The sequence below is a fragment of the Engraulis encrasicolus genome, chromosome 12 (genome assembly GCF_034702125.1).
Source record: "Engraulis encrasicolus isolate BLACKSEA-1 chromosome 12, IST_EnEncr_1.0, whole genome shotgun sequence".
NCBI classification, from domain to species: domain Eukaryota; kingdom Metazoa; phylum Chordata; class Actinopteri; order Clupeiformes; family Engraulidae; genus Engraulis; species Engraulis encrasicolus.
Window position 1 is genome coordinate 27,862,701 of NC_085868.1, and position 27,459 is coordinate 27,890,159.

The window sequence follows — 27,459 nt, forward strand, 5'->3', positions numbered from 1 at the left end:
TCACACGGTCCTGTGATAATAAAGGCCAAAGAGCCCCCCCCCAAAAAAGGAATCTATGTGATTATCCAGTGCTACCCTCACATCTCCTGGAGTTTGCAGTCATAAAAAGGTATTCTATTATAATCTACTGTATGTAAATGTGATCTAATATCTAATATACTATATTTTATTGTAAATGTATTGTAAAATCCAGTGCTGGCCTCACCTCTCCTTGAGTTTGCGGAGTCTCTCCGGGTCTCTAGACGAGGGGATCTTCTCCTTCTCCTTCTCCCTCTCTTGTCCGTCGGGCTGGCTCCGCCCGCTGGCCCCCGACAGCATGGGGTCCGGCATGCGCAGCAGCGGATTGGACGCCACCACCCGTGGGAAGTGGCCGTGGTGGCCTAGGCTGGCCAATCGTGCGGCATCCTGGAGCTGCGCGGCCGACAGACCCAGCGAGCCAATCATCGGAGCTGCCGCCGCGGCTGCTGCTGCTGCTGCCGCCGCCGCTGCTCCCTCTGCCTCTTCCTCATCCTCATCATCGTCGTCGTCATCGTCCTCTTCTTCCTCGTCCAGCTGGAAGCGCGGGGTCCCCTGGCCCGGATGGAGGGGCTGCGTGCGTGCCGCGGTCTCGTCTCGGCCCTCGCGACGTCGGCGGGAGAAGAGCGGAGTGCAGCGGTTACGCAGGGAGGAGGAGAGCCAGGAACTCCCACTGCTGCTACTACTGCTGCTGCTACTGCTGCTACTCCCACTGCCAACTCCTGAGGATGATGATGTTGCTGCTGCTCCTTCTGCTGCAGATGATGATGATGATGCCGTGGCACCTCCTCCCCCAGCGCGGGGTCCGCTGTTGGCCGCCATGGCCGCTGCCAGGGCCGCGCGCCTCCTCCAGTACTCGGCGGGCACGGGCGGCGGCTCGGGCACCTGCAGCTCCTGCCTGCGTCTGCGCAGCATGGCGAACGCCGACTGCACAGAGTCGGCCACCTGCGCTGCCTGCTGGGCCTGCTGCTGCTGGGACTGGGACTGGGAGCGCTGGGCCTCGTCCTGAGCCTGGGGCTGGAGTTGGGACTCGCGGCCAGGGAAGGGGGCCTCCGGGCTGGGCGTGGGGATGGGGAGCCTGGGCGGCTGCGTTGGGGGTGGATGGCTGGGTGCTGCGGGGACTGGTGCTGGGTTGGGGGCTGAGCTGGTGGTGGAGGAGGAGGTGTTGTTGGAGGAGGTGTCCTGGCTTGAGCGTCGGGAGAAGAGGCGGGAGAGGAGGTGACGGGTGGAGTGGCGGCCGTCTGGTTGGCTGGTGCTGGGGGCTGAAGATGAGGAGGAAGAGGAGGTGGCAGGAGCGGTGGTAGGAGCAGTGGAGGAGGTGGATGGAGGTGGAGGGCTAGAGCGGCGCCGATGAGAGGATGCGGAGGAGGAGGTGGAGGAGGAGGAGGAGGAGAGGGGGGTGTAGGGGGTTGAACTCCAGGAGGAGAGGCGTGTGGGGTCTGAGAGGAGAGATCGTGCTCTAGAAGAGGAGGAGGTGGAGGAGGACAGGTGGTCGGAGGAGAGGGAGGCACGCGTGGGCAGGGGGGAGAGGTAGTCGGATGAGGAGGAGGAGGAGGTGCTGGAGGTGGGAGAGGAGAGGTGGCGGCTGGACTCCCGACGGGAGGAGAGGAAGGAGCTCTCCTTGGGGCGCGCTCCCTGGGCATAGGTGGACGTCACTCGCTCCGGTCGGTCTGGAGGATAGACACACACACACACGTTAATCATGGCTCTCCTAGGTGGACCAAGTTGGGTTTTTTTTTAATGTTTTTCATCTGTTGCCCCACTGATAGTAGTGGTGTGCATTGGCACTGCCCTCACGATTCGATTTGATTACGATTCTGGAGGCAACGATTCGATTCAATCAGATTCTACGATGCATTGCAATGCATTACATTTCTACTGAAAGCAAGACAAATGTATCATTCGTCATGGTCATGAGGCAATACAAGCAGTCAGATACAGAACAACATTTTATTGGCACCATGCTGGTGCTCGTTCGCAGTAAGTAAAACAGTCCCATTGCCACAGAATAGCCTGTAGCCGTTTTATTTTTACATTTCAAATGTCTTCTAATATGTAATATTTAAATATTAGTGTGCTTAAAAGGTTGGACTTATCTACTTTATCAAATAAATGAAAAGTTTTCCTTAGATATGGTTCAAATAATGTGACCACATTCAACTTGCGCATGATTACATTATGATTATATAGATATATTATTTGCATTATGCATGTGCATTATGAATGCAATTTAACTCATTGGCTGCCAGCCATTTTCATAAAAGAGTACCTCGGAGTGCCAGAGATTTTTCAGCGTTTTGGGCGTTTTTTGGAGGCTCACAGAACATCGAGTTCTGTGTCTATGTCAACACCATACCTATCAAAACACAGATTAGACGCTCATCTGTCAGCAGAAAAAAACGGTGTCTCTCTACCCCTTTCCGTTCTTTCATAATCATCTGTTGAAATTAAGTGGAATTCGCCAAAATGCTGCTTTCTAGCCAAAAAGCTGAGAAAACGCCATTTGAAGTAGAACTATAACTGCAAACGTTTTAGCCCATAATGGCATCGTCCTAACAACTCCAAACCTATCAGATGCTATTACAGAGTCTTCTGTCATCTGTAGCCTGAACAAAAGATCGTTTGTATGACCTTTTCAACCTAATATACTGAAATATAACGGGGGTGGACTCGAAAACAAGGGTGTTTTGGTTTAGTTGCTGGCGCGCAGAATGGATCATGACAGCAGGTGCCCCTAACTCCGGGAACTCCCTCCCTCTCCCTCCCCCTCTGATTGTGCTCTCTCTCCCCTCGTTGGAGAACGAATCACAGCTGGTTTATTTCCTCCAGAAATAGTACCGTGTTGTGTCTTGTGGGGGAGGGAGGCAGGCTTAGCGTAGCTTAGCGTAGCTTACTGCAGCTTCTTTGGCAGAGCGGACAATTTGCAGATTGATGATTACTGTAATCATGGTTCTGCTATAGTGATCTTGTCATATATTGTTCAATGAATTTTCTTTTGATAAAGTACTGATCACATATCCAACATTTCACAAGCCGATTGGAGTGGTGAAGGCTAGCTGGTCTGAGGCTAAGTGCAATGCTTTCTCATGTGAGCTGACTGTATCTGACCAGACACAAAGGCTACTCTGTTCCAAGAATCTGCAACCCCCCTGTCTTTTTTGATGATACAGTAAGCTGATCATACTATACAGATCCATAAAAAATAACTGTAGAATGAGTAAAAATAGTTGACTTACCAAGGCTCCTTTATTTAGGCTTAGTTGTAAGTTGTTAGCGATTTCGTGCTAGCTAGCTAGCTAGCGTAGCAAAATGTATAGCCAAGCATTCCCAACATCACCACTAGTCCCGTGCATTCTCCTGTTAGATGATATTTTGTAAGCATCATCCTGATGTTGTGTAGGCTGATCACATTATCCAAAATGAAAGGTTGCCACACAGATCATCTCATGGTGTATTTTGGGCAAGCTAGCTACAATGCCTTCTAGCTAGATAGCAACTGGGGGTTGTATTTTGGTCATGAGAGGAAGGTTTTTTTTTGGTCAGGCTCTGACACTAAAATCAGTAGCCTACCTGTGTTAAAATCAGAGGGCAAGAAAGTAGACTACTGTCACAGGTGCTTTACTTTCAAAAATGATTTTGCTATGCTACTTTTGAGATTATAATAGTAAAAAAGGGGTGTTTTTGTCTTGACATTTCCTCCTGATCTGAACTAAAGCCCTGCCTTGACTGTTCCTAAGGACACTTCTGCCACCTACAGGAACAGTTAGAAAATGCCTAGAGGCTTGAAATTTATACAGAAGATAGGTCAGACCGTCCTCGAGGCCTGGCTGTAAAAAAACGCAATTATCGGCGAACGACGTCGAAGGCAGGGGGCGTCACTATTCGAAATGACGTCATTCGACGGCCAAGGCAGCCAATGAGTTAAAAACCATGTCAAGAACCGAAAACAAACCAAAATTTGTGACCTTGATACTGTGATATAGACAAAACCGTGAATTTATAAAGTGAACCGCATCACCCCTCGTTCACACGTGCCTGAAAGAACGTGGTGTGTGTTACGGGGCTGGAGCGTGCATGTGAGAGAAAACCACTAATGACTGTCAACCCTGTCACAGGGAAGGTAAGGAGCACACATGAGCCCCAGGGGCTGTGTTATTATAAGGCCTGTGCTGCTGAATGTGTGCATGTGTGTGTGCGCGTGTGTGTGGTCCAAATGAAGGGAGGCATGTAGGCGTGTTTATCTACACCTAAATGTAATGAAAGTAAAGACCTTGTGTCGCTATTAGAGTACAGAGTACACATTAGCCCCAAGGGGGGGCACTTAAGTATTTTTGAGAGAGAGCGAGAGCACGCGTGTGCGTGCAGGAGCAGATTCATGCGTATTTGAGAAAATGGACAAAGATTGGTGTGTGTGTGTGTGCGTGTGCGTGTGTGCGTACACGCCAGTTGTCAGACGGGTGTGTATATAATCCATCAGTATTTGTGTATCTGCACATCCATGCATGTACATTGTATGCATGTCAGCATGCATGAATGTGACAGTGTGAGAGTGTGTGTGTGTGCGCATGTGTGTGACACGTACAGAGTGAGGAGGTGAAAGATGTGCTCCTCTCCCCGATGCCGGAGTCTCCTCTCTTGTCCAGCTCCCGGCGCGCCCACAGCCCCTCCGTGGAGGAGGAGGAGGTGGAGGAGGTGGAAGAGGAGGAGGAGGAACGGGACAGGGGGCTTAGGCTCTTCCATGGCAAATCTGAAATAACACAACACAAACTTCTTTAAACCTGCCTGCGCATCAGAAAGACCCAGTGCATCGAGACACACACACACACACACACACCACACACACTTTTCTTCCATGGCAAATCTGAAATAACACAACACACACTTCTTTAACCGTGCCTGCGCATCAGAAAGACCCAGTGCATCGAGACACATATACACACGCACACACACACAAACACACTTTTCTTCCATGGCAAATCTGAAACAACACAACACACACTTCTTTAAACCTGCCTGCGCATCAGAAAGACCCAGTGCATCGAGACACACACACGCACACACACTTTTCTTCCATGGCAAATCTGAAACAACACAACACACACTTCTTTAACCCTGCCTGCGCATCAGACACAAGACAAGAACACATAGGTACACTTTATTCTCCCTGAGCATCACAAAGACCCAGTGCAAGTACATGTACACACACGCACATGTACACGCACGCACTGCGTCGGACAGACAACTTCTCAAAGTTACTGGCACTGCTTCTTTGAAGAGACACACAAGTTCAGTTCACACTTCTGAGAGACAGGAAAACACATGCTCCATGTTATTACGTTCAAACCATTATTGCCTCTGAATGTCAGAGGAATAAAAACGTTTCAGCCATTGTTGCTGCTGTGTCAGAGAGGCACACGTTTTAGTTATCCCTCCCCGAGCAGGGCTCTAAATTAGCTTTTTTTTCCCCATCACCAGCCAAAGCAGCTAGTACTAGATGTTCCAGACACTTACTAATGGGTCAAAGCGGCTGGTAAGTTGGCATTTTCTACCAGCCAAACTGACATTTCACCAGCATTTGGCTGGTGTTCATTTAGAACCCTGCTCCCATGTATGGAAGAGATACACAAGCCTTCAGCCATTATCCCTGATGTGTCAGAGATACACATAGTTTTATTGATTCGTCCCCGTGTGTCGAAGAGACACCCAAGTTGCAACCAAGTTACTGTGTCGAGCTGCATCTGATAGAGCCGGGGTGGGGAACCATTTTCATTCGAGGGGCCATTTCAAATTCATACACCTTTAAAACAGACCCCACCTTCTCTAGTAGGTCACCTGAATATAACGTAGCTGTATTGCAAATGTATTTTCTAAAAATTCCTTTACAAAAGTATTTCTTATTTCATGTGAAGCTGCATAACATTAAAACCATCTTGGGGGTCGGATAAAACGACCTCAAAGGCCGCAAACGGCCCTCGAGACATAGGTTCCCCACCTCTGTGATGGATCAAAATACACGGTTCGGTTCGGTTCAGTTCAGTTCTCACAGAGGTATCAACACCACACATCTGGTTATTCCTGCTCCAGGAAGCGCTGCGAGACGGCTGCTGCTGACATTTTAGGCTGAGCAGAACACGCTCTGGGCTGGGTTGTGTTTGTGTATTATATATGCGTACGTGTGTGTGTGTGTGTGTGTGAGAGATGGAGAGAGGTTATACTTGACTCCTAACACACCCTGGCACAAACACACGCCACCACCACGCGCTCCTATTTTGGGGTGACTGGTGTTTGTTATGGCCAACGCCCATTCTCATTTACCTTGAATATCCTTTCTATTCTTGGCATTCCCAGATATCTAATCTGAAGTACAATGTTTTTTTTTTCAAAGTTGCTCTCCAGCCATTTACCGGTACTCTCATTCCAAAGTATGGTAATTGCCAAAAACATCGATTTACCATTTGCATGTTTGTGTAGAGTTAGAAGACTCAAAATAGAAGCACAATACCCCAGACACTTCTAAGACCATATGCACTAAAAGGGGGCAAGAAAAGTATGGAAAGTGCAAATTTTCAAGTGATAATGAATACTAGAAATTGATGGTGGTACCAAATATATATATAAAAAAGGTAACGTTTGCAAATGGATATACAGTGAAGAAATGACAGCCTTCATTGATGCTATAAATGATAAAAGGCCTATGGTCTATGGCGATTTGGAGTTACCTGTGGAGCTGTGAAGAGAGTCTACGGTGCTGCTGGTGGAGGTGGAGGGGATCCGGCCGTAGGAGGCCCGGTTGGTGTAGGACAGCTTAGCCCGTTTGGACTCACTGTCCTGGGTCGAGCTCAGCAGGCCCGTATAGGATCCCAGCCTCCTCTCTGAATCAGTCTATCGGAGACAGAGAGACAGAGAGACAGAGAGACAGAGAGACAGAGAGATAGAGAGAGAGAGAGAGAGAGAGAGAGAGAGAGAGAGAGACAGAGAGAGAGAGAGAGAGAGAGAAAGAGAGAGAGAGAATCGAGAGAGAGAGAAAGAGAGAGAGAGAGAGAGAGAGAATCGAGATCGAGAGAGAATCGAGATCGAGAGAAAATCGAGATCGAGAGAGAGAGAGAGAGAGAGAGAGAGAGAGAGAGAGAGAGAGAATCGAGAGAGAGAATCGAGATCGAGAGAAGATCGAGATAGAGATAGAGAGAGAGAGAGAGAGAGAGAGAGAGAGAGAGAGAGAGAATCATGTAAATATAACAATAAATGAGGTTAAATATTCATATCGTGACACCCCTACATGTAAATACAGTCTTTGCAATGAAGTTAATGCAGTAATGGGCAACCTGAATTCAGCATCCATACCATTGAGTTTATATATTCCAATATTCCAAATGTGTTTTTTTTTCAGTCCTGTCCACAGAGTAAAATGTGCATAATATGTAATCACGTCTTTCTCTACCACTAAAACACCACCTACCTAATGACACACGTGTAGCTTTTACGGTTTCATGAAACATTAGTCCGGATGACCAATGCTAATTTCAACACAATAGTGAAAAACAGGATAGAAGTTACTCTTTCACCCATCTACTCTAGGTACTCGTTCATCTTCCACTAGACCCAGATAGTGATTCACAGTTTTATGAGCCGTCTTCTGTTTCCTTTACAGGAATTGCAATCATGTGCGCAAAACCTCAGGCAGTTTCATGCGTTTGTGTGAGTGTGTGTGTGTGTAAAATCCCTTTGTTAGTTTCCCCATCTTCTCCCCCATCACTCCCGACCCCCCCGACCCCCCCCCTCCCCCCCCCACCCCCCCCCCCCCCCCCCCCCCCCCGACCCCCCCATTCTGACTCAATGCCAGTGTGGTCATTCGGATTCTGTCAACTGTACTGATGACATCAGTCACGAGAGACTGGGTGGGGGTCTTGGACTTGTGCTTATGCGTGTGTGTGTGTGTGTGTGGTTGGGGGGGGTGTCTCATCTCTGGGTTAGCTCACTGCTGTGTAAGCCTCAGTGGGGCTGGGAGCACAGTGAGGTCACCATAAGACCATGACACACACTGTATGCACGCACACATGCGTACGCACACACACAGGGATATACTAAACACCCCACTCCCCTAAAACACACGCAGCACCCAAATCCCCACCCAACCATATCACCCCCACCCAACTCACACCAATAGCTACACAATCCCCCCCCACCCCCCACCCTCCAAAACACACACGTACTCACCCACCACACCCACCAAAGAAAAGTACACAGGATAAACACAAATAAAGCTACACAGTATAAACACAAATAAAGCTACACACAGAAACATCCTCCTGTGAACTCATTAGAAAACTGCTGCAGGGATCAGATCTGGATGAGCAGAGTGGATGGGGAGCCCCCCCAACAATGAAAATGGTCAAAAATCATCCCCCTTTAAAACCGGTCTCCCTTCTTCACACATTGTGTTAAAATTGCACTTTTAACAACTACATTTTCAAAATTTTCCTCGCCGGAGAAACCCCCAAACCCCCAATAATCAGAATCAATCTCTGACCATCTTTGATTTGCTTTGATTTTACAACTCGACCACTGCCTAAGACTCCTCAAAACGCATGCATGCAGGCGCGCACACACCTCTACCCAGAGCAAATGGCCACAGCACACACACCCCAACAACACCTGTCCTGCACCAGTAACAACACAGCTGGTACTGCACAACACTGGCAAAGCCTGGAAGGTGGAATCACGCTTTTGACAAGAATTGTGCTTTTTGGTGACACTTCTGTTGCATCCAGGCAACACATTTGGCAACATTTGTGCTCAGTCACGGCAACACTGTAGCCGAAATGGGTGTTGCGAGCGACACTTTTGTAACATTTTGTGCCATGTTGAGGCAACATTCCTGGCAACATTTTGCACTGTGCCAAGGCGAAATTCTGTGCTACAAGGCGTTGCTTCCAAAGATTGCACAGTGTTGTTAGTGTGTTGCACGCTGGCGGGGCCACTAAACAGCATGGTGGTGGTCACAACAGTGTGTAGACAGGCACAGCAGGGATTGGGGACTAATGAGCGAATGTGTCACCACCTCACAGACGCGGTCACGTTTGGTGAGACTTGCACAACATTGTGAATGTGCCAACCTGAATAGCCTCTTGGTAATTCTCTATAGAGCTTCACTCTACTAGATAGGATTAAATACTGTACATGTACAAATACTGCACTGAAAAAAAATAGTGGACCTGGAGTATTAAATACAGGATTTAAAAGGGGAAACAAAACAAGGCGGGCGGGTCCTCGTGTTTGTGTGACACTAGCATAAAACACTCCTCAGCTGCTGTTTTACTGAATCTGGGGGGAGGGGAAAAAATATAAATAAAACCAAAAAGGTGTCATACATGACTTGTTTATACCAAACACACATCCACACAATACCAAGATTCAGCAAGCATGACTCCGCACGAGGGATAGGGATTAAGCTTTATTTCCGAATCCGACAAATCCTTTCAACATCTAGCAGAGTGCAAAAATATCTTAATGTTTTGGGTTCTCTCGTCTGTGCTTCAACAAATACCATTTCCCCCCCTTTGTTGATCTGAAGTCTGTGGCAAGAACAATACTACAGCCGCAGGAATCACCTTGACCCGTCAAAGCTATCTGGACATTCAAGTGCAACAGTCTGCCTGTCAGAAATGTCTTCAGACAAACAAACACGGACGTTGCATCCATTTAAACTTGTGCAACGTTTTAAATGCACATCATCTATTAGCTGTGGGGTACTGTGACTGTGCAGGAAGCTAAAGGAGTAGCATGCCAGCTCATCTAACCTTCACAGGACAATATCTGCACACAGCGCAAATGCAGGTTTTCTTCAGTCTTGTCATTATGTCACCCTAAATGACAACAGAATGTTCCTGAACTTTAAATGGGATCAGAAAATCTGTCACACTTGCTGTCTTGTATGCAAATTTACTACAGGCACTTAAGCCATTGGGTAACTGAGTTCAGAAAGCGAATAGATAGATAGATAGACAGAGGGAGAGGGAGAGGGAGAGGGAGAGAGAGAGAGAGAGAGAGAGAGAGAGAGAGAGAGAGAGAGAGAGAGAGAGAGAGAAGAGAGAGAGAGAGAGAAGAGAGAGAGAAGAGAGAGAGAGAGAGAGACAGAGATGGAGACAGAGAGAGAGAGAGAGACAGACAGGGAGAGACAGAGAGAGAGAAAGAGAGAGACAGACAGAGAGAGAGAGAGAAAGAGAGAGAGAGAGAGAGAGAGAGAGAGAGAGAGAGAGAGACACACAGACAAGCAGAGAGAAAAGCTAGATGGGCGTCAGCCAGCCTCACCAGCTTGCTTCTGCTGCTTCCTGAAGTGGAGGACTCCGCCCACGGGCGGTCACATGTCACGGAGGAGGAGGAAGTGAGCGGGGCGGAGAGCTTCCAGCTGGAGTGGCGACTCTCCGGGACGCTGTAGTCGCGAGAGCTGCTCAGGAAACGAGGACTCTGAAAATTAGAGAGGAGGAGGAAGAGGGGGAGGAGAAGAAGGAAGAAAAAGAAAAAACAAAACACATCAGTGGAACACAGTGGAAAACAAGGTGGAGATTGTGGAGAAGGAGTATGAAACCAAAACAGCCTAGAGGCACTGCTGCAAGGGACTAACAAATGCCAAACAAAATAACCGTTTTAGAAATACTAATAAGCCAAGTGACAGGGAGATACTGTACATGTTATTTTATACAATATTCGTGCGGTGATGTGCAACATTCATCTTCCATAATATACTGTAGTAGTCGCAAGACATCAGCAGTTACAGCCTAGGGGCACTGCCGCAAGGCACTAACAAATGACAATCAAAGAATATGTTGCATAAATATAAACAGGGCTCTTAATTAACATCCGCAAACCGGCCAAATAAAATGCTGGTGAAAATTGAGTTCAGCTTGTAGAAGACAAACTTAATACCTAATACCATAATAATAATAACCATAATACCTAAACGGGTCAAAGTGGCTAGTATGTGTTTGGCTAGAAGGATTAAAATCTACTTGCCATTTTAGCTGGTGATGGGAAAGCGTTAATTTAGAGCCCCGAATACAAAAAAGACGAGTGTGTTTGTAGTCACAAGACAACAGCAATTACAGCCTGGAAACACAGCTGCAAGGCATTGAATGAATAACAAACAAAATATCCGTTTTAGAAACACCAATAAGCAAAGAGAGAGAGAAGCATGGTATTTTATGTACAATTCATGTGGCCCCTCATCAGTAATTTGTGAGCAAGGAAACATTGCACTTGTTTGCAGTGGCAAGGCAACACTGTGTCTTTAAGCTGTGTGATGTAATGGTGATTTAGAATGAACTGCAACAGGACCTCTGAACCAGGAGCTCTGAAACCCAACCACACACATACACACCATAAATACACACACACACACACACACACACCTAAATTCACACATACAGACACAGCATAAATAAAAACACCCATGCACACGTGCACGCACACGCGCGCACACACGCACACACACACAAACACCCATGCACAGTCACACACGCACACGCACACACACATACAGACACAGCATAAATAAAAACACCCATGCACAGTCACACGCACACACATCTAAATGCACACATACACACAGAAGTACACCCATGCACAGTCATACGCACACACACACACAGACAAACTACACACAAACAGCCATTAATACACAACACACACATACACAGACGCACACAAACCCCCACAGATACACATACTGCAAACCCAAGCACAGCATACACACAGACACACGCAAATATACAAAAACCCACACAAAAAAACGCACACAGTACATACGGACACACTCACGCACACACAGACATACAAACAAACACAAACACACACACTTGAGGAGAGAGGAGCAAGAAGAGAGCACGTGTCTGAGAGTGTCCATCTGGACGGGCGTACTGTACAGGATAAATATGGCACCTTCACCGGTGCACCCGAGACACCAGAGAGCTTTAGAATCCACAGCCAGCCAATCAGAGAGCAGCCCTCGGCCAAAGGAAAGTGTGACCTCACGCAGCACACAGCTCCACTCACTGACTGACTGACACCAGCAAAGACGAACTTCAATAACGAACACGACGGATCATTAAAGTCTTACGACTTGAGGACTGACTTTATTTATATATATATTACGGATTTAATAAAAGTCGTTAATTAAGAGATGAAGGCGAAGAAGCAGGGTGAGCGAAGTGGGCGTCCAGGAGAAATGTTTTTCCCAGAAATATCTACACAGTACTGCACTACTTTGAACTCAGTGACCAGCACCTTGTGATGCTATAAAACTACTCTTGGATGGGTAGGGAGTCCACTGGGATAAGTCACTCATACACACACACACACACACACACACACACACACACACACACACACACACACACGAGAGAGAGCGAGAGCGAGAGCGAGAGAGCAAGAGCAAGAGAGAGAGAGCGAGAGAAGGAGCGAGCGAGAGAGCGAGCAAGAGAGCGTGAGCATGGGGGCAAGCACAGTGCATGGCACTAAAGCGACTTTGACAGTAACCTTATCTATCTGGCTAGCAAGCAAGCTAGCGCCGTGCGACAGGACCTTGACTTGACGTGGCCGGGCCGGAGTGACATGCGGCACTGCAGGGCCAGGAATCTGGGGCACAGCCTATAAAAAGAGACGGCTAATGAAGCGGCCGTAACATGAAGACTATAGCCTGGCCGTTCTGGACTGGTAGTCTGGCATACAGGGCTTTTTCCCGGTGGGCCGACGACAGACGGGTGCCAATACTCAATTAATTTGTTTTCTTTTGTTTCAGACATGTGACAGTTTCGATCTTCCGATGTCTGAAACAAAAAGAAAAATCACGACAGACTTAATTATTTAATAAGGCAACAATAAAAACAGTAATATTTTCCCAAAAAAAACTTCCCAGAGGGCCAAAAGATCTCAGAGGCCGATGCTATGGTTACGTTTGCTTACGTTTGTCTTTTTTCTTAGGGGCTGGCACACAGCTTAGAGGGGTCGGCCCATTGATCCATCTTCACGGTTGGCCGGCAGTCATCAGGGTCTGATGGGTTTTGTTTGTTTGTTTGTTTTGGGCTTTTTCTTTGTTTCCAATTGTCCCAGAGATACCAATCCACAACTAAGATGGGGCAGCCCAGCCGTGCATCCTTCACATACAGTGGATTGAGCCAATCATATCTGTAGCATGGGGAGTGGGGGTATGGGGTCTGGTCCATGCCAAAAATGCCCGGAGCCAGTTTGTGGTCCCAGTCCAGCCATGTGTGCTAGCATGGGCTAAACAAGGAGCACTGCTATGGGAAAACGCACAAGCCCCTGCCAAGTTCAAGCATGCCTGGTTGGCTGACTGGGTGGCTGGTTGATTCTCTAGAAGCATCCTGAGGGCACCAGAAGATGGAAAAATAAAGCTAAAGCAGTAGAATAGCTACTATGCTAGTAGCTACACAAGAGACTGTGGTGTGGTCTGAATTTTATATTGGGAACCAATAGATATTGGTCCAAGTGACATTTCCACAGCTTCGCACAATACATTTCAAATACGTAGTCCGTTGGTTCGTTTTGATAAGTGTCAGTCCACTTAATATAGTGTGTAAATGAATTCGATGGATGCTTTTCAAACTAATGAAAGCTAACTGAACTAAGAGCTTTTGTGCAACGAACAACAACAGAAAAACCAACCCCCACTGCGAAGAGAGTCTATTTATGGAGAAAAAAAACAAAAACATCCCCTGCCAAGTTCAAGGCTGGCAAGACTGCTTGGTTTTCTAGGAGTGTCCCAATATTCTCTACCTTTAACACTGTTGCACTAGTGATCATGACAGATTTTGGTTATTCTTTTTAAAAGTAAATAAATAATATAGCAGATATATACAGTAAAAGGTTTTCATGCCTTAAAATCAGAACAGGGGCACGTTTCTCGAAAGCGTAGTTGTTAGCCAGTTAGCAACTTGGGTAGTTGTCAATGGGAAATTGCATTGCACACAACAAAGTAGCTTAGCATAGTTAGCAAATATGGATTCGAGAAATGCACCCCAGAACAGTGGTAGAATTTGACAGAAAATGAGGAAGGATCAGCAAAGGACCTCAGGTTGGAATCTAACCTGGGTCGCCAGTGTAATGGTACCGTGCCTTAGCTCATGCCCCAGTTTTCGGTTAGTCTTATTTACACAGAAGATATTCACAGATGTCTACACAACACCTGCATTGCTGTGAAGGCAGCATTATACCAGAGATATTTCACATTCTGCTCTTTTTGAATTCTTCCAAACGCCACACACTCATGGACAGAGAATTTCACTGCAGGCATAGGATAGAAGGACACCATTCTCAAGGGAATGCATGCCTGTTCTCGGAAATGAAGACACACAAAAACAGACAGACTGACTAACTTCGAATGCATGTTCTTTCACAAAGATCAAGACATGAAGCACAAGTACCATTTGCAGTGAGTGGGTGTGCCACGCCTTACGCTTTTATTTCTATTTTACGTCATTTTTAATCTTACTTTACTGTACAGCACATTGCATTGCATTCATGTATGAAATGCACTGTACAAATAAAATTGCCTTGCCGTGCCTTGTGTTCATTGACTAAACATGGATATCATGGACTGGTGGACTTGTGGCTCTGGCTCAAGTCAAATGTGACTGCTGATGCCACCATCACCATGATGACCATGCTGCTGCCTTTCTGCCATCTGTTAATGTGCATCCGGCACGGGCATGCACACACTCACAAGCATGCTGCTATGCCCGGTATGCCTACGCACGCACGCACGCACGCACGCACGCACGAACTCACAAGCTTGTGGTCTGTAATCTTCATTCCGCATGATCCGCAGAAACTCACAACCATGCTACTGTGCCTGGCAAACCATGGGCATTATGGGCCATTGAACCTGGTAGCCAAAGTCCACACGTGTGCCAACATACACAAACACACACACACACCATGATGGGCACTGTAACTGGTAGCCTGTAATGTTCATCCGGCATGAGAGCGTGCACACACACACACACACACATATTGCCATGTCTGGCGCACACCATGGGCACATGACTGCTATTGAACCTGATAGTCCAGAGAAAGACCAGAGACGCGTACGCAAGCACACAGAGGCACGTCTCGTCATCATGCTAGGCAGACAGACAGACAGCCGCTTGGGCCACCCAAGCAGCTAGACAGCCAACAACAGCTCACACTTTAAACTTAAGTATTACAGATCCCTTTCGAACATTGAGTTTTTGCTTGGGGCTCCAACAGTCAAGGCAGAAACGCATGCCTGGCACAGCGGCCTCTATCTGGGGCCCATGAGGGGGCGCTACTGTACCTGGTAGGAGGAGTCCAGCCTGGAGGAGGAGCTGCGGCCAAAGTTACTCTGTATCCAACATGGACACAAACACAAAACACACGGTCGGGTCAACCACGCTGCTACGCCTGGCACTGCAGCACATGGAACAGTACATGGAAAGATCTGGAAGCGCGTTCAACACCTAATACACTACACTGGGTGCTTAACCTTGTCAATGCTAAAGTAAAAAAAAATTAGGAAGCACTAATCTTTATTCCACAGGGGCACACAGAAACTCACAACCATGCTACTATGCCTGGCAAACCCTGGGCGCATGATGGCCATTGACCCTGGTAGCTCAAGTCCACACATGCGTGTGCCAACACACACAAAGCCCATGATGGGCACTGTAACTGGGAGCCTGTAATATTCATCCAGCATGAACACACACACATAGCCATTGAACACGAACATGTGAAAGCCAATAGCATAAAGCTTAGGTGCGCCTACAGATTTTTGGCTAGAAATACCAGCATGTTCTGGCTTCGGGGACTCCCTGAGGAAGGTCACGATATTGCCCCCTGTGCGATCACTATTTAGTCGCCATGGCCACGGTTTTTAATAGTCACGCTAAACGTTGAAATTCTCGATTAATTGTACAGCTGTAGTACCCACTCAGCTTGGTACAGCCAGGCAAAAAAAAAAAATACACGAGGGCTGGCTTTCAATCTGTGCCACGCCATACCACTACATGCCATGCCATACGCAATAAACGGAGGCCGAGTCGTGCCGTGTGGCGCTGTAGAAAACGGGCAGCAGAAAAGCACCTTATGGAGCCCATAACGGCCAGTACAACATGGGCACAAACAATGCAGAGACACATGCCTGGCACAGCGCCCTCTATCTGGGGCCCATGAGGGGGCGCTACTGTACCTGGTAGGAGGAGTCCAGCCTGGAGGAGGAGCTGCGGCCAAAGTTACTCTGTATCCAACATGGACACAAACACAAAACACACGGTCGGGTCAACCACGCTGCTACGCCTGGCACTGCAGCACATGGAACAGTACATGAAGTGCGCTCAACACATGGAAAGACCAGGAACTCAAACTTCAAAAAAAATTAAATAAGGAAGCACGCATCAGATTTCTTCATCTTCCTCAGTGTGAAATGGTGAAATCTAATGAGTGCATCTTTTTTCTTACTGTAGTACATGGAACCATGATGGCATACACACTAACGGTTAGTCCTCATGCTTATCCAGTAAAAGCATGTGCGCTCACACACACACACACCACTTTAACTTGTGATCTGGTCTGCAATCTTTATTCCACAAGGGCACACAGAAACTCACAACCATGCAGACGTGCAAAATGAAATTCTCATTCAGTGTAACGGATACCTTCTGCCGACTCTAACTGTAAAAAACATGACTCTTTTTATTTATTTATTTTTCCAGTGAATTCATGAAAGCCTTGGCTGTCATCCATTCACTTGAAACAATCTAAAAATCACGTTTACCGTTACAGTCAGCAGAAGGTATCCGTTACACTGAATGACAATGCCATTTTGCACGTCTTTGACCCAGCCATGCCTGGCAAACCTGGGCACATGATGGCCATTGAGCGAGTACACGCACTGCGCACACACACGCGCACGCGCTTGCTCAACATCACAATTCTCGATTAATTGTGTAGCGCTAGTACGCACTCACCTTGGTACAGCCAAGCAAACAAAAAAAACGAGGGCTCGTTTTCGGTCTGTGCCACGCCATACCACTACACGCCATGCCATACGCAATAAACGGATACCGGGTAGAGGAAAAGCACCTTTTGGAGCCCATGACGGCCAGTACAACATGGGCACAAACAAGGCAGAAACGCATGCCTGGCACAGCGCCCTCTATCTGGGGCCCATGAGGGGGCGCTACTGTACCTGGTAGGAGGAGTCCAGCCGGGAGGAGGAGCTGCGTCCAAAGTTACTCTGTATCCAACATGGACACAAACACAAAACACACGGTCGGGTCAACCATGCTGCTACGCCTGGCACTGCAGCACATGGAACCAGGATGGACACTGTGCCTGGTCTCATTACGCACGCGCGCACGCGCGCACCTGTTAGCCATAATCAGTGCTTAATTTGTCAAGTCGGAGGTCCCGGAGCGCTGAGGAGGAGTAGCTCCGGCGCGAAAAAAAAGCGCTGCGCGGGGGGGGGGGTCGAAAACTCCGTGAATGGGGATGTATGCGCAATATCAAATACAAATATGGAGCGGTATAAATAGGCTACCTGCTACTTAGTGCTGGGAATATTCTGATTTCATTTGGGAAAATAGACAATGGACTATTCAGCATGCCAAAAGGAAAGTTTGTTAGTTTGCTCTGGTAAACGCAGCATCACGCATCCTTTCTCTGTAGACCTACGTGCAGAGAGCGAATTCGGAAACACGCAGTTGCACCGAATAGGCTACCCTGCGCAGTTTCATACTCTCTGCATAACCATATAAAATTAATAGAACGCAAAGCCCAGATCACATTTGCTGGTCCCCTTTTCTAGTCGCCATTATAACTAATGTTGAAGTAAATTAAGACTGATATTTTTTGTTTAAAATCCCTCGATATCCCTCGACACTTTAGGCCTATAAAGTGCCCTCGATCCCCACTCATTCAGTTACATCTCCAGTCACTGAATAGACATGCAGTTACTAAAATGAAACCATGCACCTGAAAATATAAGTTCTGAAATGTATTTTTTTATGAAGCATAGCACCATTGTGCATTACACACAACGAGCAAACAAGAACTCAGACTCAAACAAGAATTTTAAAAGCCAACAACACGTGCGCTCATAGGCTATTCAGTCTTCAGTAGCCTATTCAGAACGCATTTGAACACGGAGTTCGTATCACAAATGTCACGATATCACTGACAGACGTTGATAGGTTTGAGTCCGACAAGTCGTGCCGCTTGTCTTAAACTTGCGCACTCTTTCCATTTTGGAGTGCGTCTTTGACAGCCAGACATGGAGCACGGGGTTACCGCGGGAGTGGAGAAATAGGCAGGAAATATCCACAACTTCGCTGTATAAATATCATTTGAACTGTGTAAAGCAATCGCAGATGATTAAGCTTCTTGGATATTTTGTAAAGGTTAACTTGTCATTAACAAGGAAAGGTGCTTTCAATCCCCCTCGAGAATATGCGTTGTGTCTTGACTCTTCAAATTTCCACCTGACAACAGCAGATCTAGTCTCCCACCTCAAAGAGCAGCGCGACATTTATCTGCAAGGTGTAGGTTAAACTTGGCTGATAACTTAAACTTTACAGTAGGCTATGCAGGCTAGACAGCGGGTTAACCAATCAGGCCCCTACTGTTGCGTTAATAATGTTTAAGATAAAGATGACTCAGCGTAGGATATCAGAAATAAACAAGACAGCGCAGATGGCGTTTAGTGTTTAATATGGCCACGATGCCACGTTAGATAGGCTATCTAAGCAATGCCTAGGCTATAATTTTATGAAACCTCAAATCGGACGTAATAGCCTTAGTTTGTACCCAGTATTTTTCAAACCTCTCATGTTTATGGTAATTGTCCCCAGCACTTTTGAAATCAAACTGACGTGGTTATAAGTAGCCTATCTCGTTTCATGGGACAAATTAGAATTGAGATATCACCAACATAGTCTATATTTAAACCAGACATTAACACGAAACAAACTTTAATTTATGTATTTATCTATTATCATTATGATTATTATGATTATTATTATTATCATTTAAATATCGTTTGTCTAGATCCAGCTGGGGGAGCGCACGTCAGAGCTCCCGGAGCGCGCCTCAGAGCTTCCGGAGCGCGCGTCAGAGCTTCCGGAGCTAGCTCCGCCTTGCTCCCCCTCAAAAAAAGCCCTGCCTATAATGTTTATCTAGTATGGGCACGCACCTGGTGGTCCAAGTTCCCACCCACCCACACACCCACACATACACACAGAACTACGGGCCCACGATTGCCACAACTGTTCCTCATAGAGCCTAGCCAAGTCTGGTGGAGGATCAGCAACCAAAGTTACACTGTATCCAACATGGACACACACACACACACGCACACCAGTATTGTGTACCTGATAGTCTGAGTCCAGTTTGCTGGAGGAGCTGCGTCCAAAGCGGTCGCTGGACAGTACGCTGCTGCGGCCGTAGAGAGAGCCGGCGCCCAGCGCGGAGGAGGAGGAGGTGGAGGAGAGGGACGAGGATCCCGATCCCCCAAACGGTAGCAGCCTACGCGGCTTCGAATCCATCACTGTGGAGAGAGGCACAGAGAGAAAAGAAACCATACATCAGTCAAGTTATTCAGAACTTGGGTTTGCAATAAATGGACTAATAATAACCTTATAACTAATAAATGAACTTAACCTTTTACCATAAAGCACACTGAAATTTGGTCTATTTGTGGCATACTGCAGCACTAGATTTAGTTTTTTTTCTAGATTGTATAATATGGAAAAAATATAATATGCCGCATCATCATTACCACAAAATTGACTGCATTTAGCCTTTTGAGCAAGAAACGCAATTTCAAATTCTTTGTATGACCAGTGCATGTAAAGAAATTGACAATAAAACTTGACTTGACTTGACTTTTGGCTGAAGTATGTGAATCCAGTACTCAACGCTTTCTAAGAAAAGTTCCTTTAGAGCAGTGGTTCTCTTGCCTGGTTACCACCAGTCCTAATCACAAGTGAGTGATTGGACAGAGAAACGGACCATGATCTTGTTATAGTCGCCATACTGTCTTTCAGATCGAAACGATTGTGTAGAACTAAAGGCAGTATGGGAGTTCCCAGGCTAGTGGTTCTCAACCTTTTTCCAACAAACGCAAACGGGAACAAGAGAAACTGCTGCTGTATATGGTCACTGAGGATAATAGAGGAACGTTTGTGTTAGTTAACTTAAAAAACGTTGTAACTCAATTCAATGATCAATTCAATGATTCATACCAAAATGAATAAATACAAGTTACAGTACGGACAAGAGGGGACATGCATTCCTTCTGTTGAAAATTTAAAATCCATGCTCTTAAATGTCATGTTCAGAAATGAAAGTGTGAAGTATCGATCACTGCAGACACTAGGATACAGAGACCAGACAAGAGGCACTGAATTATAGTCAGGAAGGAAATGTCTTAACTCCTTTTCCTTATCTCATACCATGTTGGGTATCTGTGCACATGTTGCAGGTTATATAAAAAACTAACGCATTCTCTGAAATCTCAAAAGGGATCCTTGTTTTTAGGCAAGTTGTGCACCAACTATCAGCATGCATTTCTGCCATCCATTTTGTGTTCAGGGTGGTGTTCTTGGGAACCAATATAGTGTTGATGTGAGTTCCAGCACTTCACTGACCAAATGAGCTAACCAATAAATAATATTACTTTAACCTAGCGTCCAAGACAGGGCTGCAGTTGACAAAAATACATTTTCTTGCTCTGACAAGTATTTAGTGCCAATTCCAGAACTTTGTTTTCAGCAAGGAAGACAATTAAACAATAAAAAACACACAAAAAACTCTAAGTCTTATATTGCTCATTGATGTTACTAAGATATTTTAAAAACATCTTTTGTTGTGCTTTGGATGACACCAAACACTTCTGGACCAAACCTAAAACATTAGCAAAAGCAGGGCTGTGGATTCGTGCCTTTCAGTGAAAACAATATTCACCCGTTTGAGGTTGTCACACAAAGGAGTCAGCCCAGGTCATACTTCCGAGAAGCACACACACACACGTTCACCATTGTGTACATGCTGGGGGTCGGTCGACCGATACAGGTTTTTTAATGGCCGATGCGATACCGATTTTTTTTTCCCCATCACACTTGGCCGATACCCGATATTTGGGGTCGATATGGGTTAAAAAAAAGGTTAAAAAATGACAAATATTCCAGGGCTCAAGTTAAAAATAAACATTCCTTTAACATTACCAAACTGACGTAGAACTTGTAACATTTAAACACCCACTCTAACAATCAAGTAATGTCTAACAATCAAGTAATAAAACAATCGTCTTGGTGCTTTAAAAAAAAATGACATAAAATAATAAATATTGCGCATTGGCCAAAACTACACGCGTATCGGCCGATACTGATACACTTAAAATATGCAAATATCAGCCTGATATCAGACCGATATATATATCGGTCTATCCTTAGTACATGCACTACACAAATGTACAGCGCACACTGATAAGCTAGATATCAACAAACACAGAGCCAATGGGTCCTTCTAGCAAAGGTAGCCCAATTTGATCAATGTTGTAGTAAGCAGGGCCAAAAACATGATGGATCAATAGATGCAATGCAAAACAGAAAGGGAAAAGTTGAAAAGCTTTTCTAGAAATACTGCTTCTAGACAACATCCAGTGATTTAATGCTACAGCTAATAAATAAGTGGCCAATTAGGAATTGTGCATTTATTAGCACATTGCACTAGGCTGATAATTGCCAGAGCAACTTGCCACCACTTTGATAATAGAATAAAGACTACAGTTCCTGGAGCAGTAAGCTGAAGTTTATGGGGTTACGCATCGTCAACTGGCTTGGGTGGGTAGTAGTAGTAGTAGTAGTAGTAGCCTTTATTTGTCCCAGTATGGGCAATTGTTTTGCAGTGGTGGTACACCTCTCACACCCGCACACACACACGCACCCACATAAAACATTTAACAGACATAAATAACCGTTTAAAACGCATAAAAAGGTGGAGGGGTTAAGATAAATGTGTAATCTAAAAGAAAGATCTACAGAGTAGGGCTTAGAGTAGCTAAACATACAACTCATGGCTATCTATGCTTCCTAGTGGAATTTAGCAGCTGAATAGCAGAGGGTAAAAATGAGGGGTTTCGACCTTCCAACCCCTCCAATCCCCAAACTAACGCTCTATCCATTACTTGGGCCGGATGCATTGCAAACCAGTAAAACTCTACTCTCTCTAAGTTTAAAATATTTTTGGGGGCTTTTTTATTGCCTTTATCTGACAGGATAGTGACAGGACGTGAGTGGGCATAGAGAGATGGGGAAGGGTCGTCAAAGGACCTGGGCCGGGAGTCGAACTCGGGTTGGCCGCATAGTAAACGAGTGCCCTTCCATTTGCGCCACGGTAGGGCCTACTCTAACAGTCTCTGGTTCAACTGTGACTTGCACAATGGGCCAGAAAACTCCATAAGTAGCAGAGTGTTCCTTTAACAGACTACAAAAAGTGCAAAACATGTAAGATATGAGAGATGTCCGCAGCTTAAGCTTCATTTCGACAGGATCTTGGTCTAAAGTAATATTCCTTGGACGAGTGGAGTGAATCACATTCAGTCTGGCCCGCAATCACTCCCCTGCCAGTAAGCCAGGGAGTAAGTCCACTGACTTGAGAGAGCTCAGCTCAAATGATGATTAGAATGCATGACTGCACTGCACTGCACTCAAGAGTTGAGAAGGTTACTGGTTACAATGTGTTCCCCTACAGATTGCAGAATACATGCCTTAAAAACGTAGTCTGGAATGGAACCTCCTCTGTTAAATAACTCAATGGGAGTAACATAATCTGCATAGTGTAATCTGGGTACATGGAGTCTGTTACTCTCCAACACTGCACTTCTCAAGGTGGAGGCCTGTTTTTAACACTGACTAGTCTAATCCTAAACTCTGCGTATTAAGGGGTGAACTGTGGAACTTGCAGTTACTTAGAGCACTTCTTTGATTAGCCTTCAACATTCAGAATTCATCAGCAACTATTTTTTTGACAATGGATGCATGAATAGCAAAGGAAATCCCACCTTAAAGATGTCCTTGATTTGAACTTTTCTAGATCTGTGCCTGTAATGTATTCTCAGAAGTGAGTGTTGTGTTTGGGGAAAACAAAACACCAGGCCTAAGGAAAGCATGTGGACATTTGGCAGAAACATTTGGTCATTTCCTGATTTTGTTTTGGACCCATCTTAATTGATTAATACATGAAATGGTGAACAATAGCATAGCACTGTAGTCCTACAATGAATCATTTGTGTACAGTATTTCTATTGAGTTCTGTGTAAACACGGAATGACGTGAGAAAACTCAATGATAGCCAAAGAGAGAATTAAAAACCTTATTCTGGTGCAAAATTAGATACATTTCACAATTTAGTAACTCTGTCTTCTCATAAGAAAAGATAATGTCAAAATAGTTTGTTGACTTGTTCCACTGCCAAAAGGCTATGCACTCCAGTCCCTCCCAGCTACAGTATGCCTCCAGAGCAGAGAAATGTGATCCACCTCAGCACGCAGCACGAGGCAGAGGTTTTCAAACGCAGACCAATTCTGTTCAAACTCTCCATGTTTGGGGGAGGAATGCAGTACATACCTACTCTCTCTCCCCACTGTGTTCGCCAGACAATGGAATTTACATTATGCCATGAAGATGATAATATACAGGGCGTCCCAAAAATGCCTTGACTGCAAATACTTGTAAAGTGAATTTAAATTTCAAAGTGTCATTTTCAAAGTGTAAGCTAAATTTTAATAGAATGTGCAAACCATTTTATTATCATTTTATTTTAACCCTTAAGAGTGTGGGTTTTTGAACATTCTATGAAAAGAATGCCTTCTATAACGCAAGATTCTAAAATTCCAAATTGTATGGCGTCCAGAATTCTATAGAACTTTCACTGCCCGAACATTCCCTAAAGGTACCGTTTAGGTACCGTTTTATTTACCACTTAATGTCCAAAATACCATCTTTAGTTTACGCTATGAGACATCCAATAGTCACTGGAATGATAAAAGGTAAAAGCGGATGTACAGTAATGCAAAGAGAATTGTGTGAGCCACATCGTCAGCAATGCCTGGACCAGCATGAATGTCCATTTGTGAACATGCAAGTGATAAAACAATAAAACAATGTCTTCGATAATACATTTTTTTGTAAAATAAAAGCCTACTTAACAATATTTCAGGATGTGTTTTCATTTTCAATACACCCTGTAGCTTAAATGGAATTCAGTGTGGCCAGATGTACGGTAATTATCGTATTGGTACCAAAATGTTGTCCTCTGTACGATAAAAAATAAAAAAAACGATGTACGATAATTTCAGAGTTGTTGACACTGAAACAACAATTTGGGTCTTGTATGATAATTTCGAACCAAAAACGATACTTTTGAGGTTTTGGTACGATAATTCAGCATTTTTCCATCTGGCAACACTGATGGAATTGGTTCATTGATATGGTTTGGCATTGCTATGGTTCATGGAATGGCACAATATGGCAGATCTGTTTTACTGTCCCCAAGAGCCAAACATCTGATAAGAGCTGCACAACACAGCTGACAAAGCATGGTGCGAAGCAAACACTGTGGGTGAGGGAGCATGCAAGCATACTCATGCGAGTGTACACAGCCACACACACACACACACGCGCACACACGCACACACACGCACGCACACGCACGCACACACACACACGCACACACACACACGCACGCACACGCACGCACACACACACACGCACACACACATGCTTTAATCCCAGACTTCCTGGGCTAGAACAGCTTTTACTTGCAAATACACGTGCACACGGCATGGACACACGCGTACACACACCTCCCATTTTTACAACTCTGCCAATGACCATGAACTCACAAGCTTGGTTCATGCAAAACACGTGAGCGCAATGTGAAAATCATTTCCAGCTGCAAACTACAGTACCCTTTCACTGCGATTAATGAACATCTCGTGCAATGTTTTGCACGCATTTAACACAAGACAAGACATGGGGGTCAATTCAGTCGTTAGTTGTTACTGTACTGAACAGGCACCACCCAGCAATCAACATGCATAACATTGCCAATGCCTTTTCTATTGAGCTAGCTCTACAACCCTCAAATAGTTGGAAAACATTATAAGGGCCGGGGGCATTCATCTTGTATCTGGTCTCTTACTCTATGGGTCAGATCCATTCATAGACATACTCTACAATAACCTACTGTACATGTCTGGTCAGATCTTCTTTACCTTGTGTGGGAAGACCAGCTGACCGACCGACTGCCTGGCACTTTGCATTCAGATGTTTCTAGAGGTTTCTTCGAAGTGGGCAGTACTGACACCACACATCCATTCCATGAACTTTCCAGAAGACCCCATAGGTCATTGTAACTCCAAACCGAAGCAAGTAAAAACAATCATTGTAGTGTACTCTACTGTAGACTCGGAGGGGTTAGGGGGGAGGAGGGGAGGGGAGGGTGTGTGTGTGTGCGAGGGGGGGGCGCTTCTATCAAATGTCAAAACATGACATGTTGCAACAGCACACACACATAGCACGGGGCGGCTACGATTATTTTCTTGTACAGAACATCGTGTTTTCGTCAGAACATCCGGTATTTTGCCACGAGTGTGTTACAATTGTATGGTTTTGAAGTAAAACTCAGCCACAGGAGTTGTAGGTGGTGTGATTTCATTTTTGCTTTTGCCTAATGCAAATAACCAACAGAATGCATTGCTGGGACTTCCAGCCTGAGAGGCGTAGAGAGAAACCAAGGCAGTCCACCATTAACTGCAAAACTTGCTTCGAGGCTCCAACTCCCTTCCTGACCTTTCAAAATGTCTGTCTCTGAACACGAAAAAGCAGTTTAAAATTGCAATATGTTAACATTTTCCACAATCGCAACCTCGTACCTTTTTAGGAATAATCTGTAACACCGAAGCCAAACACCAATCTGTCCAAAAAAGGATGCATTTTCGAACTGAACTGCCACTGCTTAACAATACAAAAACATTTCGAGCTGTTCCGACAAAAACAGGAACACCCGTTCGCCGTCAGCACTCAGCACATTCTGTAGTATTAACGCATTCTTGCGTACAATTCAAGGCTGGGAAACAACTCGAATTTGTGAACCTTGACACCACATTAAACAAAAAATGTATTTCTTTGTCACATACGACCATTCTCTATTACAACGTAAGACAGTCACAGGATGTACAACGGGGCCTTGGCAAAAAGCAGCTAGCTGGCCAGTCAGCTAGCCAAACTGCATAGCTTTTTGTTGATAATAGAGGTTCAGCTAGCTTAGAACAATAATTCATCTGAAGCTAATGTTAGTCCGCGAGCTCCAATCACGATATAACCGACTCTGCGTTATGCAATAACTTTTTAAAAATAGAATTCGTTAAGTTCACTTTCTGTAAGTGAACATAGCGCGACAGTATTGCTTCCGTATAAACACAACAAGAAGTGTCTCACCTCTGATTTCCAGTCTCACTGCGTTCAAAATTAATGGCGTCTGTGTGTTGATATAGAGGAGGTCATGTGATTTACAGTGCAATCATACACCAAGAGGAAGCACGTAGGGGTGCTACGGGATTTAAAGAGACCAAACAGCATCTCCCTTCAAAATAAAAGTTTGTAGTTTTTTTGGTTGTGTGTGTGTGCGTGTGCGTGTGTGCGTGTGCGTGTGTGCATGCATGTCATTATGTTTCCATTTCAGTTTAACTAATTATTAATGTCGCATATCACCACATGTGCATTACAGCACTACATTATTGAATCATTTTTTCCTTTGTATGCATTTTATGCCTGATAAATTACTTTTTTTATTTTAATAAAACTGCTCCTTAGTATTAGTCGGGCCACTGCTAAAAAGGCTGTCTGTCAGCAAGCCCCTGCACAGTGAGTAGGTTGAAGTAGGCAGAGACGGATTACGACGCATGGGCCGCTGGGGCAGAACATAACAATCATGGGTAAGCCGTTAGGGCGTCAGACTTGTAGCCCAAAGGTTGCTGGTTCAACTCCTGACCCGCCAGGTTGGTGGGGGGAGTAATTAACTAGTGCTGCCCATCCTCCTCCATGACTGAGGTACCCTGCGCATGGTACCGTCCCGCCGCACTGCTCCCTTGGGGCGCCATTGAGGGCTCCCCCCTTGCATGGGTGAGGCAAAATGCAATTTCGTTGTGTGCAGTGTGCAGTGAACACTTGTGTGCTGTGGAGTGCTGTGTCACAATGACAGTGACAATTGGAGTTTCCCAGGTGGGCTTTCAATGCCCCCCTCCGTGGGTTACTAGTTTACAAAAAGACTTCGTGTTTAAAGCCAGATTACTGACATACGTCAGTGGGCATATGTCAGAGGCCAAATGAGAGGCCCCCAAGAAAATGTGGA

At 45.5% G+C, this 27,459-nt stretch overlaps 1 protein-coding gene across 3 annotated transcripts in view; it reads right to left on the bottom strand.

Annotated features, from left to right (window-relative positions):
* marchf7 (membrane-associated ring finger (C3HC4) 7) overlaps window positions 1–26,624 on the bottom strand; it is a 35,453-nt gene extending 8,829 nt beyond the window's left edge. Inside the window, exons 1-8 of one of the 3 annotated variants that reach the window (XM_063212029.1) lie at window positions 26,547–26,624; window positions 19,416–19,591; window positions 16,238–16,285; window positions 15,344–15,391; window positions 10,324–10,479; window positions 6,735–6,897; window positions 4,598–4,762; window positions 206–1,685 (exon numbers count right to left, since the gene is read on the bottom strand). In XM_063212029.1, coding sequence (XP_063068099.1) covers window positions 206–1,685; window positions 4,598–4,762; window positions 6,735–6,897; window positions 10,324–10,479; window positions 15,344–15,391; window positions 16,238–16,285; window positions 19,416–19,589 — 2,234 coding nt within the window. In that variant the 5' untranslated portion in view covers window positions 19,590–19,591; window positions 26,547–26,624. Of the gene's footprint in view, window positions 1–205; window positions 1,686–4,597; window positions 4,763–6,734; window positions 6,898–10,323; window positions 10,480–15,343; window positions 15,392–16,237; window positions 16,286–19,415; window positions 19,592–25,321; window positions 25,510–26,546 lie in introns of those variants that run through there. The other 2 variants (XM_063212028.1, XM_063212030.1) reach the window with 2 other exon arrangements.
* Between the last annotated feature and the right edge of the window lie 835 nt (window positions 26,625–27,459).